General features: G+C 27.4%; 2 protein-coding genes across 2 annotated transcripts; both read left to right on the top strand.

Moving 5' to 3' along the window:
• Window positions 1-5356: 5356 nt before the first annotated feature.
• Window positions 5357-6338, top strand: LOC101234550 (protein Mpv17). The gene is made up of 3 exons (XM_065794795.1): window positions 5357-5493; window positions 5587-5679; window positions 5805-6338. Exons 2-3 carry the CDS (start codon window positions 5607-5609, stop codon window positions 6266-6268), a joined length of 537 nt encoding a protein of 178 aa, XP_065650867.1. The 5' UTR covers window positions 5357-5493; window positions 5587-5606; the 3' UTR covers window positions 6269-6338.
• A 1188-nt stretch (window positions 6339-7526) lies between these two features.
• On the top strand, window positions 7527-8434 carry LOC100197798 (ATP synthase mitochondrial F1 complex assembly factor 1). The gene has a single exon (XM_065796099.1). The coding sequence runs from the start codon at window positions 7554-7556 to the stop codon at window positions 8397-8399; it is 846 nt and encodes a 281-aa protein (XP_065652171.1). The 5' UTR covers window positions 7527-7553; the 3' UTR covers window positions 8400-8434.
• The last annotated feature ends 5515 nt before the right edge of the window (window positions 8435-13949 follow it).

The following is a 13949-nucleotide window of genomic DNA, read 5'->3' as shown; positions in this document are numbered from 1 at the left end:
GTAATATTTTTAATGTTTACACTGATAAAGTTGTCTTGTCCATTAAAAATATTTCGTATTTTTCACCAAAATAATTAATTTTTTAATATTTTTTTTTATATTATATAATTACATGTTTATTACTTTATTTATGCATTTTATATATAAATATAGCTATTCTAATAAAATAAACTACGAAAATAATTTTAGCACATAAAAACTCGATTTTGTCCCACTGTGCCACCCTGTCCACTGTGCACTGTCCACTGTGCACTGTGCATTGTCCGAAAAAAGATAATATCATAACGAAATGTAGCATAACAAAATAGATTGAAATATATTAGAAAAATTAATTTATTTAAAAATAAAACTCATATCGTTTTAAAATGGCTACAAAGAAAAGTTTGAAACCCCTTCTATTTGAGGTGGTTGTAAACTTTACGAGGTTATAACTTTTGAACGTTAAAATATTTTTTCACTAAATAAGAATTTTAATGATGAACTTTAGTCGCGTTTTTAAGTAAGTAAAATGATTTCTCAAAAATGAAAGTTGGTATTCCTACCAGAAACTAGTCATTCTGTTTTTGTGACGTCTCTGAAACTTGTTCAAACTACAATTACTCCAGGATCAAAACCTGAAAATAGAGGGTAAACCAAGCTGTGAAGAATAAATGGGTCATCACCTGGAACAATAAAAATATGTAAAAGGTACAGGGTCGATATTGGACAAGGGTTACACAACCCTTGCACTCTCAAAAAGAGAAGAGAAAAGTTAAGAAAAGAACTTGAAAAATGTAGGAATCTTTTATTACTGATTTAATATTTCTAACTTAAAATTTCAGAATTTATATAAAATATTTGAAATATAAAAACTGAAAACATGGATTATATTTTCTTTTCATATTAAAATACAGGTGGTGTCGAACTTTAATGCTCAAAAGTATTGAAAAAAAATTCGCAGAGGTAGGAACAAAAATCAAGGTTGCAGCCGACGGTAAAGCACTTGTTGTTGAACAAATTAAAAGCTCTGCGAAAGTGTTTTTTCTCATAAAAAATACTTATTACGGAAATAAATTTAAAAATACTTGTGGACTTATTTAGTATTTAGTGAGTCAAAGTCTTCAGCATATTTAAAAGCTGGAGGTAAAGAGACTTATTTAAAAGTAATGTAAGAGACAAATCAAGTGAAGAAGATAGACTTTTAAATAGATATTTTGAAGTAACAGAAATAGTTTTTGAAAAAGATGCCCGAAAAATGGTTTATTGTAAAAACATTATAGGACTTATTGAGACAGTAATGAAATTTCCGAAATACTTTCTTTAAAACAGTTTTATTTTAAAACTAAATATATTATGAAATATGTGTATCTTTTGGAAATTTTTACTGATTGTAAATGGAAATAAATATTAATGTAAACATTAATTTTTGTCGTTTAAACCATTCTCTAATTGAAATATATAATTAAATATATATAAAAAGACAAATTTCAAATTTTTTTGTTGTTCAAGATAAGTAACCTCCCGATATCTAATTTCATACTAATATAAGTAATATGTTTTTTAAAAAAATCACGGTGATCAGAGTTGGGGAACAATATTACTTTAAAATTAGGGCTTCAAATATTCCAAATATTTGTAAGCAGAGCGGGCAGAATTAGAATTTTAAAAAAACTCTACCATTATGAAAGTGACTAAAACTCATCAGCAAAATTCTCATTTTTTAAAAAAATATTTTAATGTTCAAAAGTTAAGTTATGAAGGGTTTTCGAACCTTCTTTGATCTCTATTTTTAAACAAAGAAATTTTTTTTTAATAAATAAATTTTTCCGATGAATTTAGATCTATTTTATGATACTAAAAAAATTAACGCTTTTTTTTCTTGCTTATTTGGGATAGTGGGTCCCAATTTCTTAGGCTAATGTTGATCCCAGGCTTTGATTACAGTAAATTTTTATTAAACATTTTTATTTGATATTAGTATCAATATTTCAAAACTTAAAAATTTTACCATCTCTGGAAGTTACCTATCTGGAACACCGAAAATCTATAATCTGCCAGGTAAACCTTCTATTTTTTTGAAAGACGTCACCATTATGTATTCCACGTTTAGGCCTCAATTGTACGTGGTTAAAAAGTATCGTGGTTTCAAAAATGCAAACCGTTTCTGGTAGACACTTTTTCAAGTAAGTTATTTCCGCTATAGTGTACAAGATACAAATATTTTTATTGCTAGTATTTATGCCAAAATCTATGTCTTAAATCTGTGTTTTATGCTTTCCCATAAAGCAGGGATCAGGTCAGCTTTTATTGATGCTTAAGATAATTTTCAGACATAGAGCAAACTTCAAACGTTTATGTTCAATCTCAAACGGTTTGTTTGTACTTATATCAAATAAGAATGGTTTACGAAAAACCTCTGTGATTGGAGTCTCGAAACAATAAAAACCCTAAAACTTGCGACTTCTTTCTTACTTGCAAAAGTGAGAGCAATAATTTACTGAGCTTTATATTATTACTATTTTAAACTATATATACTCAGGTTCGTGCAATGAAAATTTTTTCGTGGGAGGGAAGAGGGTCGTTTTTTTTAAATTAAAGGCAGTTTAGAATATAATTATAAGTAAACAAAAATCTTGCTCAATTTTTATAAGAAAACTTGCAGACAAACAAGAGAATTTATTAAAAAAAAAGGGGGAGGGAGGGTCTAATGAATCTGAGAACCATAACCCTTTCCCCCCCCTCCTCCTTTACGGTACGGGCATGATAGTTATGATCATTTTAAGTTTTACACAACTTTTAATTTAAATTCCATCAAAAATCGGGGTCAACCGGGTCAAACCGCACAACATATTATTCCGCGCACTGATCGATATTATCAAATAAAAACTAAACAGATATGGCTATGAAAAATATAAAAATAGATTCAAACACAGAACTATCTCTTTTATTCGAATTGATAAAATTATATGCCGATTTAACTCCATTTTTTTATTTTTTTTATACAACTTTAACGGGGAGTCAATATTTTATATATATATATTTTTTTTTATCGTTGCGAACAAAATAGTGCTTAAACCGCAACTGATATAAAAATAATTTCAGCACTATCTTGTTGAAAATTTAATTTTACTTTTGGTAGTATAAATTTAATACAGCTAGAACAAAAAGCTAAATAAAAAATCAAAAAAGTAAAAGAAACTGTTTTTTCTGATAAAACCGCACACTCCATTAATTACTTAGTTTAGTTTTTCGTAAGTGACTAAGCGCCTATCTTTATCTAATCAACTTAGTGTTAATTCCGGTTTAATCAAAAATGAACTATAATACTATAATTATTTGTTAATATAATCATCTCTTACTCATTAAAAACCAATTATTATATTATTTCTCAATATAATCATCACTCAAATCAATTTAACTACTTTAACATAAAAAACAACTAAAAAAACAAAAGCATACAAGGAAGACGGTATACTAGCCACATTAACTAATATGAAAGAAAATAAAATATCACTGAGAAAAGCTGCATTCAAGCATGGCGTTCTAGTCTCAACGCTCAAAGATCGCAAAAATAACAACAACAAAGGTTTCCATGACTCAGGTACAACAACAGTACTCTCAAATGAAACAAAAAGATTGATTGTGCATGCGTTCCAATTACTTGGCAACTGGGGTTATGTTTTAACCCGAAATGAAATCCTAAAATTTGTATGTGGCTACCTTCAAAGCGAAGATCATTTGCACTCATTCAAAAATGACAAGCCTGGTAAAGACTGGTTTTATGCGTTTATGAAGAGATGGTCAAAAGAAATTTAAACAAGAAAAGTGGATAACTTAGCATTTAAAAGAGCCACTTCTTGTACGCCAGAAATAATTGATCGTTATTTTGAATGCGTCGCTAAGCAACATCAACAGACTGATATAACTTAAGGGTCGCATATTTAGAGTTGTGATAAAACAGGTTTTTCGAGTGATCAAGGCAAAGCAACCGTAGTGTGTTGAAAAGGGACAAGACGTGCATTCAAACTTTCTGGCAACAATGAAAAAATTCATTATTCTGTAGACAAATGCTGCAACGCTGATGGGCATTTTGCAACACCATTTGTGATATACAAACTCAGAAAAAACTTTCGTCCAGACTGGGCAAGAGGTGGTCCAGTTGGCACCAAATATTCAATTTCAAACTCAGGTTGGATGGAGCACGATACGTTTGTTGAATGGCCTCAAAAAGTATTTATACCCAAAACTGAGCAAATTGGTGATATTCATATTTTGGGCATACAACTCACATAGCTTTGGAAGCGGTATTGCTGTACAAAAAACACAATATAATCTTGATTTGTTTACCAGAGCGTTCTTCACATATTCTACAACCATTGGATAGAGGTGTCTATTGTCATGTCAAACAAGCATGTTTTACACGCTTTCATGCAATTGCTGGTTTCCAGTACACTGGCTTATTTTCACTTAATAAAAGCAACATAAATCATAAGGCATTAGCAATCACACAAACGTTTAATCTACCTTCATCAACTTTAGCAACCTCCGCAGCACCTAAACCATCTTGCTCAGGCACAGCTTCATCACCTTCAACAGTTTTTAAGTTTATAGATTTTTTCTAATAGCTTATTATGCTACAATGCTTTATGATCTTTTATTACTATACCTTACCAAAGGAAATCTAAATTCGCTCTTGCTTACAATTGCTTTTAGTTTAAGAGTGTTGCAAATCATCTGGGCTAGCTATAACAACCAATAAGCAATATTCTTAAACTTTTTTAGTGTTGTATATAATTTATATATGGGAGTAATAAGGGTAAAGTTCTAAAAAGAAATTAGGCTATTTTTTCAAAATACTTTTCTTCCTAAATGATTGGATAAATAGGAACTTAATTTGAAAAAAAAATTATACCAAGTTAATAATAGTCTATTGATATTAGTAGGTAAATTTTAAAACTGTTTTAAAAAATCTATCGTATGAGAATCACAGCATAGTCAAGTTTCACCATCTGGTTTATAGTTTGTTACAACGGTTGTCTTTTTTATATCTTAAAATTATAAAAACAAACTAATTTTTTTAAATCTTTATTTTTAAGAAAAAAATCTGAAAATCGCGGATGTTTGAGTTGTGAGGGTTTGTATAAGTATTTGTACTATATTGCACAAAATTGGATAGAAAAATCATAATTTTTTTTGCTATTATTATTTGGTTTTTTATGAAATTACTCAAATTCACTTTTATTATTCAATTCTCTTTTTGATATTTGTTTTGATTTAAACGTACGCGCAAAAGCCTCTCTTTCAAAATCAGCGAATCAGATTGCGCATATTTCTGCCTATTCTGAGTCTGTATAAGGTTTCAAAAAATGCACCCGGTTTTACTCTACTTAACATAAATTTAAAAAAATGTTATAAAAATATTCACAAAGATTTTTACAAAAAAGACTGCAGATTGTACCTACCTAACGTAAACACCATAAACATAAAAAATTAAAATTGGTTGTGTTCTAAAAAGCACGTTTTTAAGATGGATTTTATTGAACTTTATTTGCAATTCATTTGTGATTATTTTAGTTTACTTTTTTTTTTTTTAATTAATTTTTCTAGTTTCTACAAGCAATTTTAAAATGAAGTCCATTGTTCTGAGATACACACAAGCACTTAGCAAACATCCATTTGCAATAACAATGGCAACTACTGGTATTTGTTTTTTAATTAAATATATGTAGCAAATTGCTAATTATTAAAGATAATTCTTCTCTTTTTTGGCATATTTCAAAGACATGTGTTTTTATATATAAAATTGTACACTAACAATTTTTGAGGTACGATAAGCTGCTTTGGAGATTTGATAGCCCAACAAATTATTGAACAACGTGGTTTTCAAAATCATCAAATAAGACGGACTTTAAAGCTTACTTGTATGGGTTTTTTTATGGTTGCACCGACATTACGATGCTGGTATCTGACACTTGATAAACTTTTTAAAGGAAATAAAGCTCGAGTAGCAATCCAGAAAATGATACTTGATCAAACCTTATTTGCTCCATTTTTTATTGGGAACTTTTTAATAGTTGCAGATGCACTTGAAAATAAATCAATTGAACAGATAATAGATAAACTAAAGTCATCATATTTTCAAACACTTACAATGAATTGGTTCATTTGGCCGCCTGTTCAGATAGCAAACTTTTATTATATTCCACTTGAACATAGAGTTTTATTTTCTAACATGGCAGCCCTTATTTGGAACACTTATCTATCTTGGGTTGTTAACAAAAAAAACTAAATTTTTATTTTGTGGTTCTTACAATTTTTTTTTAATTTTTTATACAATAATATAAGAAAATAAATAAAAATTAATAGAGTAAAAAAATTATAATTTTTAATTATTTAGGATAGACTCTATGAGTATTAAATAGTTTGTGAAGTATACTTTACAGACTGTTCAACAACCATTGTACCTGTTTATTCCATTCAATTTTTTTTTAATTTTACTTATTTGTGTTATTTTATCTATCTATATATATATATATATATATATATATATATATATATATATATATATATATATATATATATATATATATATATATATATATATATATATATATATATATATATATATATATATATATATATATATATATATATATATATATATATATATATATATTTATATATATATTTATATATATATTTATATATATATTTATATATATGTATGTATGTATATATATATGTATATTAGGGTGTCCCAAAAAACAACATTTTTGAAAAATATATGCAGAGACCTCCTTAATGTGTGTGTGAATATTTTTGAAAATATATATGTGTATATATATATATATATATATGTATATATATATTTTTGAAAATATATATATGTATATATATATGTGTGTGTGAACATTTTTGAAAATATATATATACATATATATACACATATTATATACTAATGTATATAATGTATGTGTATATATATGTATATATATGTGTATAGATATATATATATATATATATATACATATATATATGTGTGTGTGAATATATATATATATATATATATATATATATATATACACACAGGGTGTTAGCCAGCCCAATGGCACCACGTATAATGCGGAATTTCCAAGGGGTTTAATGTTCCCAAAATGCAATTATCTTTTTTCTTTTTTTTCTTTTTTTTTTTTCTGAAGGAATAGGACAATTATAATAAAAATTCCCAATACTTTGTAAAACAATAACAATAAATATTACACAATATCAAAAAAACGGGGTAAAAAATATATTCCTGGCTAACACCCTGATATATACATGTATATATTTATATATATGTATATATATATATATATATATATATATATATATATATATATATATATATATATATATATATATATATATATATATATATATATATGTATATATATATATATATATATATATATATATATATATATATATATATATGTTTATATATATATATGTTTATATATATATATATAAACATATGTGTGTGTGTGTATATATATAAGGATTTTTTTTGTTAATTTAGTTTATACAAAATAAGAATGTTCAGAATTGCTAGAGCTGCTACATATTTTCACAGGCACAATCGTAACTTTTGTTTGTCTTTGACTTGTAAATCTGTTAAAAGCGAAGATAATGATCAGTTGACAAGCAATCCATATTTTGTAAAATACGCTGACAAAATCAAACAGGTTAAAGAGTCAGGAATATATACTATAAAGAAAGAAAAACAAAATCTTCAAGTTACAAAAGAGGTAGCTAAATGGTCTGAGCAGATTCAACAACTTGAAATGTCTCTTTCAAAACAGCAACAGCAAAATGCCGAAAAAGCTGGATCAAAATTACCAGGACAACTAGATAAACTTATGAAGTTAAATTTGTTAGAAGATAAATCTGGGGAAGAAATAGGAAAAATTTGGAATGCATATTTTAAATCTGCAGACAATATAACTGCTGTTATACCTCATACAATCTTTGATCACATCATGAAAAGAAAAAAAGAATATCCAATATTTTTATATCCATTGCCTAAATCAGAAGGATATGAATTTGTATTATCCCATTTTACAAATCAAAATCGTTGTTTTTTTACTTCATTGATTAATTATCAGGCTCATGGTGACAATGCACCATGGCAGTTGAGTCTGGTTTACTATACAGAATTTAAAGAGAGCAAAGGGATTGTATTGATGGCTGGTGAGTTTGATGTGAAATGTATAAATGTTTTAGAAGTGCAATGCTTAGTTCAGCTACAACAATTATTTTATGGTACAGATAGCCCTTCTCGCTTAAAACTGTTAATGCAATTCAATCGTGAGCCAAATTCTTTTAAGCACATGGATTTAATAAAAGAGATGGAAAGTAGTGAGATGGTCATTAAAATGTAATTAATATTTTAGTATTTTATACTTTTATTTATCTATATGGGTTGTTGGGTATAATATAAGTACCTTTTAAAAATGAGGAAAACTCCAAATTTGTAGAATAGTACTTATGTCAAAATATTTGCATGTGAAATGCCAATGTTTTTACAAACATCACAGTTATTGAATCACATCAAGAAAAATGCCAAAAAAAAATTACCATCCCAACCTATTTGTGAGAGGCAATTGATTTCAGACGAAATTAGCTATCGAAATTACATTAGAATTAATTGACAAGTTTCAAATATCATGAGAACATTTTTTGGTCATCTAAAGATAAAATGTAAAATTTGTTTCAAGACTTTATATGATCATACTATTTGAAAATGAGGTGTTTCGAGACTTCATATGATCATACTATTTAAAAATGAGGTGTTTCGAGACTTTATATGATCATACTATTTAAAAATAAGGTGTTTCGAGACTTTATATGATCATACTATTTGAAAATTTATGACTATGTTAAGATTGGATTACAGTAAAGATTTACACGCTATACCTTGGACGTCCCACAAAATGTTTCTCAGTATTGTCGAAGTTATTATAAATTGTCGTATCATAATAAAATTTCGTATAATATATTGTCGTAGAATTGCGCCCCTATACCCAATCTCCCTCTATCCAAACTAATAAATTAATTTTTACTTCTTTAAATCGCATTATAACACAAGCATCATACTTGCGTAAATATACTACGTAATATAGGGTAAACAGTACAGTTATTGGACACTACAGAACTTATGTTTAAAAAATAAGAATAGATTTGAAAAAACTTGTACAATATTGTCATAGATATCTCTGTAAACAGTTTTGTCATTCGTATAGTCCCTTCTTTACCTGCTAACTCAGCAAAATAATGTCAAAAACGTGTTTAGTTGTGCTGTACTGTGTGTGCAATAGCGAATTTTCTTACAAAATTAGTTAAGATTATAGTAATATAAAAAGTATATGAATTTCAAACAATGTCCTATACTTTTCAGCGTGTTTTTCGTCACGATATTTTCTTTTCTAAAACGCTAAGATTATATAAAATAAACAATTGTTAAAATAATATAGTATCATTATATGTCATTGAGTACAAATGCATTATATTTAGCAAAAGCCATGCGAAATGCCTTGTTGGATTGTCTCAACAAACAGAGTGTCAATCTTCAAGGCATCAAAGTTATGTGGTACACCATATGGCATTCTGCATAATAACCATATGGCATTCTTCATAATAAAAGCAAGCTATTCATTAAAAAACTTGATGGAAAAACCTTGAAAAATCCCGTTACTGGAAAAAAAGTTTCCTAGCGAAGATTATTTGGGCAGGCTAGGTGTCATTGATTCAAAATTTAATAATAAATTCCCTAGCCTTGGTTAAATGAAATGTTTGCAACTATCTGACTGTCAAAATTGCTGACAATGTAAAACCAGCAAAAGCTAAAATTGTTAGAGATTCAGTTTTTTCATATTTTGATGAGTTATCCGTTACACAACAAAATATTCCTAACGCTATTATATTCAACTATGATGAGACAAATGTGAGCAATAACTCAGGCTCTTAAACAGTTATTTGTAAACGTGGCTTTAAACTTATAGAAAGAAAAATGTTAGCAGTAGTAAAAGGGTTGAAGTTAGTAGTAGTGGTCTTCCAATAAAAGTAATAAAAAGGATATTGATGAAAATGAATATGATTAAGTAGAACCTGAGGTCAACAGGGAGTTGGAATGTCTTAGAAAAACAGAGAGAAGTGCAACCTATATATTGGATGGACTGTTGAGGTTTTAGCAAGACTGTTGAGGTTTTAGCAAGACTGTTGAGGTTTTACCAAAAATTCTTAATACGAGGCTCCTGGTTAAAGTTGAAGAATTCTGTTTAAATATTCAGTTCCAGAAAACATCGGTGTTACTGTAACTTTCTCATACATATTACACTTCTCATACATATTTCTCATACATAGTTCTCATACATATTTCTCATACATATATTTAACCACCGAAGAAAAATAATAGATATCAGCTATAGTTCACAAAGATTTTGATACAATTTATTGAGCGTATGCATCAGATATGCTATCAGCAGATATCAGAAACATTCAGTAAATAATTGATATTAGAGCATTTGATTTAAGAACATTAACATCTAATCTTTCAAAAATTTGTTTTTGTTACTACTACCTTACATCAATTAAGATATACTACATAGTACTATTTAATTACTAGTCAAGATTTGACACCAATTATTAGATTATTTTTGTTTTGTAAATGTCTCTGAAATATATATATAAATATACTTTCATAAAATGTGATGTTTTAGCTTTTTGTTTTAGTATCTTTTTTATTTTTAAATGTAGGCAAATAATTAAAGGACATTACTACTAGTGTTAGTGAATTTGAAATAGCACTTAAATCATTAAAAAGCAATAAAGCAATTTGGCCTGATGATATAAATGGAAATATTATAATTGAATCTTTTAATGTGATCAAAGATGTCCGATACAAAGCCTTTGAAGCATCTATTACTCAAGGATCTTTTCCAGATAGTTTGAAAATAGCAAAAATAACTCCAATCTTTAAAACAGGTGATTATACCAATATAACAAACTATCGTCCTATCTCAGTTCTACCAGTCTTTTCAAAAATATTAGAAAGAATAATGTATAACAGAATATACACTTATCTTATTGATAATAAACTCCTCTATAAAAATCAATTTGGTTTTCAAAAAAACAATTCTACTGAACACGCCAAGTAACTCCAAGTAACGCGCAGTATTGCCGACTCATTAAAGAATTCTCAATTCACACAAGGCATATTCATTGACTTGTCAAAGGCTTTTGATACTGTTAATCATCGTGTTTTAATTAAAAAACTAGAGAGCTATGGTGTAAAAGGTAAAACCCTAAATTGGTTCAAAAACTACCTAAGTAATCGCAATCAATTTGTTTATAATAAAGAATCTTTATCGCAAATAATAACGAATATAAGATGTGGTGTCCCCAAGGGTCCATATTTGGGCCACTGGTATTTTTATTATACATAAATGATCTTTACAAAGCTTCTAACTTAACGACCGTAAATTTTGCGGATGATACGAATTTATTTCAGTCGCACGAAGACATAGATATACTTTTTAATAAAATGAATAATGAACTAAAAAGCATATCATATTGGTTTAGAAAAAATAATTTTTCTTTAAATACGGATAAAACAAAATTTTTACTTTTTTACCCAACCTCTAAAAAAACTTCTTATAGAAATGAAGGTTTTAAATATATACAAACTAAATATTTTTAATATTTTATGTTTTAGGTTTAAATGTAAAAAAAATATCGTGGTCCATTTCTCTGGAATAAAATAGTATTACCTAACTTTGATTTTTCTTTCAAGTGGTCTTTTTCTTCCTTTAAAAAGAAATTAAAAGAAATAATATTTTCAGCACATAATATATTCATCTATTTTTAGTATTTTAAATTAATATGATTTAATACATTATTTTTGTTTACTGTATAAAGAATATAATTTATACAACATATATTGAATACTTTATATTATAATATTATTTAATATTGAGAATGTTATATACCTATATTATAAAATATTATGTTAAAACTTGCTTAACATCTGAAGAGTATTATAACGCATATGTAATTTTTAAATGTACGAATTTTTTTTTTATATAGATTGTAAAGGGTTTCATGATAAGATCATGTGATTTTCTGCAAGTCCTAACAGTAATATATTCCTTGTAAATTTACCTTGTTCATATTATTCTGGAAAATAAATTACAAAAAAAAAAAAAGTATTATTTTATAACTGCTAATTATAATAACTTTTGTTCTGTAATGGTACTATTGATTTATAAAATTGCTATGTTTAGCGTAACTTAATATATTAACATTATTTAAATATTTTTTGGGTCCATTTTGTGGATATATTTGATCATCTAATTTGTTTTTTAAATTGATAATTTTATCAATGAAATGTTATAAATTTGTTTGTATATTGCGTTCTAATTTAGTAAATCTCAAAAAAAAAAAAACTATCAACAACACTTGTAAGAAAGGTTATTTATAAGCCATTATCAAGTTATTAGCTTATCAAAGTCACCCCCAACAAAATGATGAAATCAATAACATTTTGGAGATAAAAAAAATATTATACTTTTGTGTTGCTTTTTCATTTAATTTCACGGGTTCATCTTGCGATATACATCTTTTTTCATTTAATTTCACGGGTTCATCTTGCGATATACGTCTTTTTTCATTTAATTTCACGGGTTCATCTTGCGATATACATCTTTTTTCATTTAATTTCACGGGTTCATCTTGCGATATACGTCTTTTTTCATTTAATTTCACGGGTTCATCTTGCGATATACATCTTTTTTCATTTAATTTCACGGGTTCATCTTGCGATATACGTCTTTTTTCATTTAATTTCACGGGTTCATCTTGCGATATACATCTTTTTTCATTTAATTTCACGGGTTCATCTTGCGATATACATCTTTTTTTTTTCATTTAATTTCACGGGTTCATCTTGCGATATACATCTTTTTTCATTTAATTTCACGGGTTCATCTTGCGATATACGTCTTTTTTCATTTAATTTCACGGGTTCATCTTGCGATATACATCTTTTTTCATTTAATTTCACGGGTTCATCTTGCGATATACGTCTTTTTTCATTTAATTTCACGGGTTCATCTTGCGATATACATCTTTTTTCATTTAATTTCACGGGTTCATCTTGCGATATACATCTTTTTTTATTTAATTTCACGGGTTCATCTTGCGATATACGTCTTTTTTTATTTAATTTCACGGGTTCATCTTGCGATATACATCTTTTTTTTTTCATTTAATTTCACGGGTTCATCTTGCAATATACATCTTTTTTTTTTCATTTAATTTCACGGGTTCATCTTGCGATATACGTCTTTTTTTATTTAATTTCACGGGTTCATCTTGCGATATACATCTTTTTTTTTTCATTTAATTTCACGGGTTCATCTTGCAATATACATCTTTTTTTTTTCATTTAATTTCACGGGTTCATCTTGCGATATACGTCTTTTTTCATTTAATTTCACGGGTTCATCTTGCGATATACATCTTTTTTCATTTAATTTCACGGGTTCATCTTGCGATATACATCTTTTTTTTTTTCATTTAATTTCACGGGTTCATCTTGCGATATACATCTTTTTTTATCATTTAATTTCACGGGTTCATCTTGCGATATACATCTTTTTTTTCATTTAATTTCACGGGTTCATCTTGCGATATACATCTTTTTTTCATTTAATTTCACGGGTTCATCTTGCGATATACATCTAGCGATATACATCTTTTTTGGGAGGGGTGTGAGTTGCCACACGTTTTACATAGAAACAATTTTCCTACAAGTGCATAGCAATTTTTATAACATCTACTTTAACGGTATGTGGTATTTCCTTAAGATTTACTCTTGCTTTTTTATTCTAAAACGTCTTCGACCATCCTAAGTCTACGGTCAAACCTGTACG

The sequence above is a fragment of the Hydra vulgaris genome, chromosome 04 (assembly GCF_038396675.1).
Source record: "Hydra vulgaris chromosome 04, alternate assembly HydraT2T_AEP".
NCBI classification, from domain to species: Eukaryota; Metazoa; Cnidaria; class Hydrozoa; order Anthoathecata; family Hydridae; genus Hydra; species Hydra vulgaris.
This window is presented reverse-complemented; position numbering and strand designations above follow the sequence as displayed.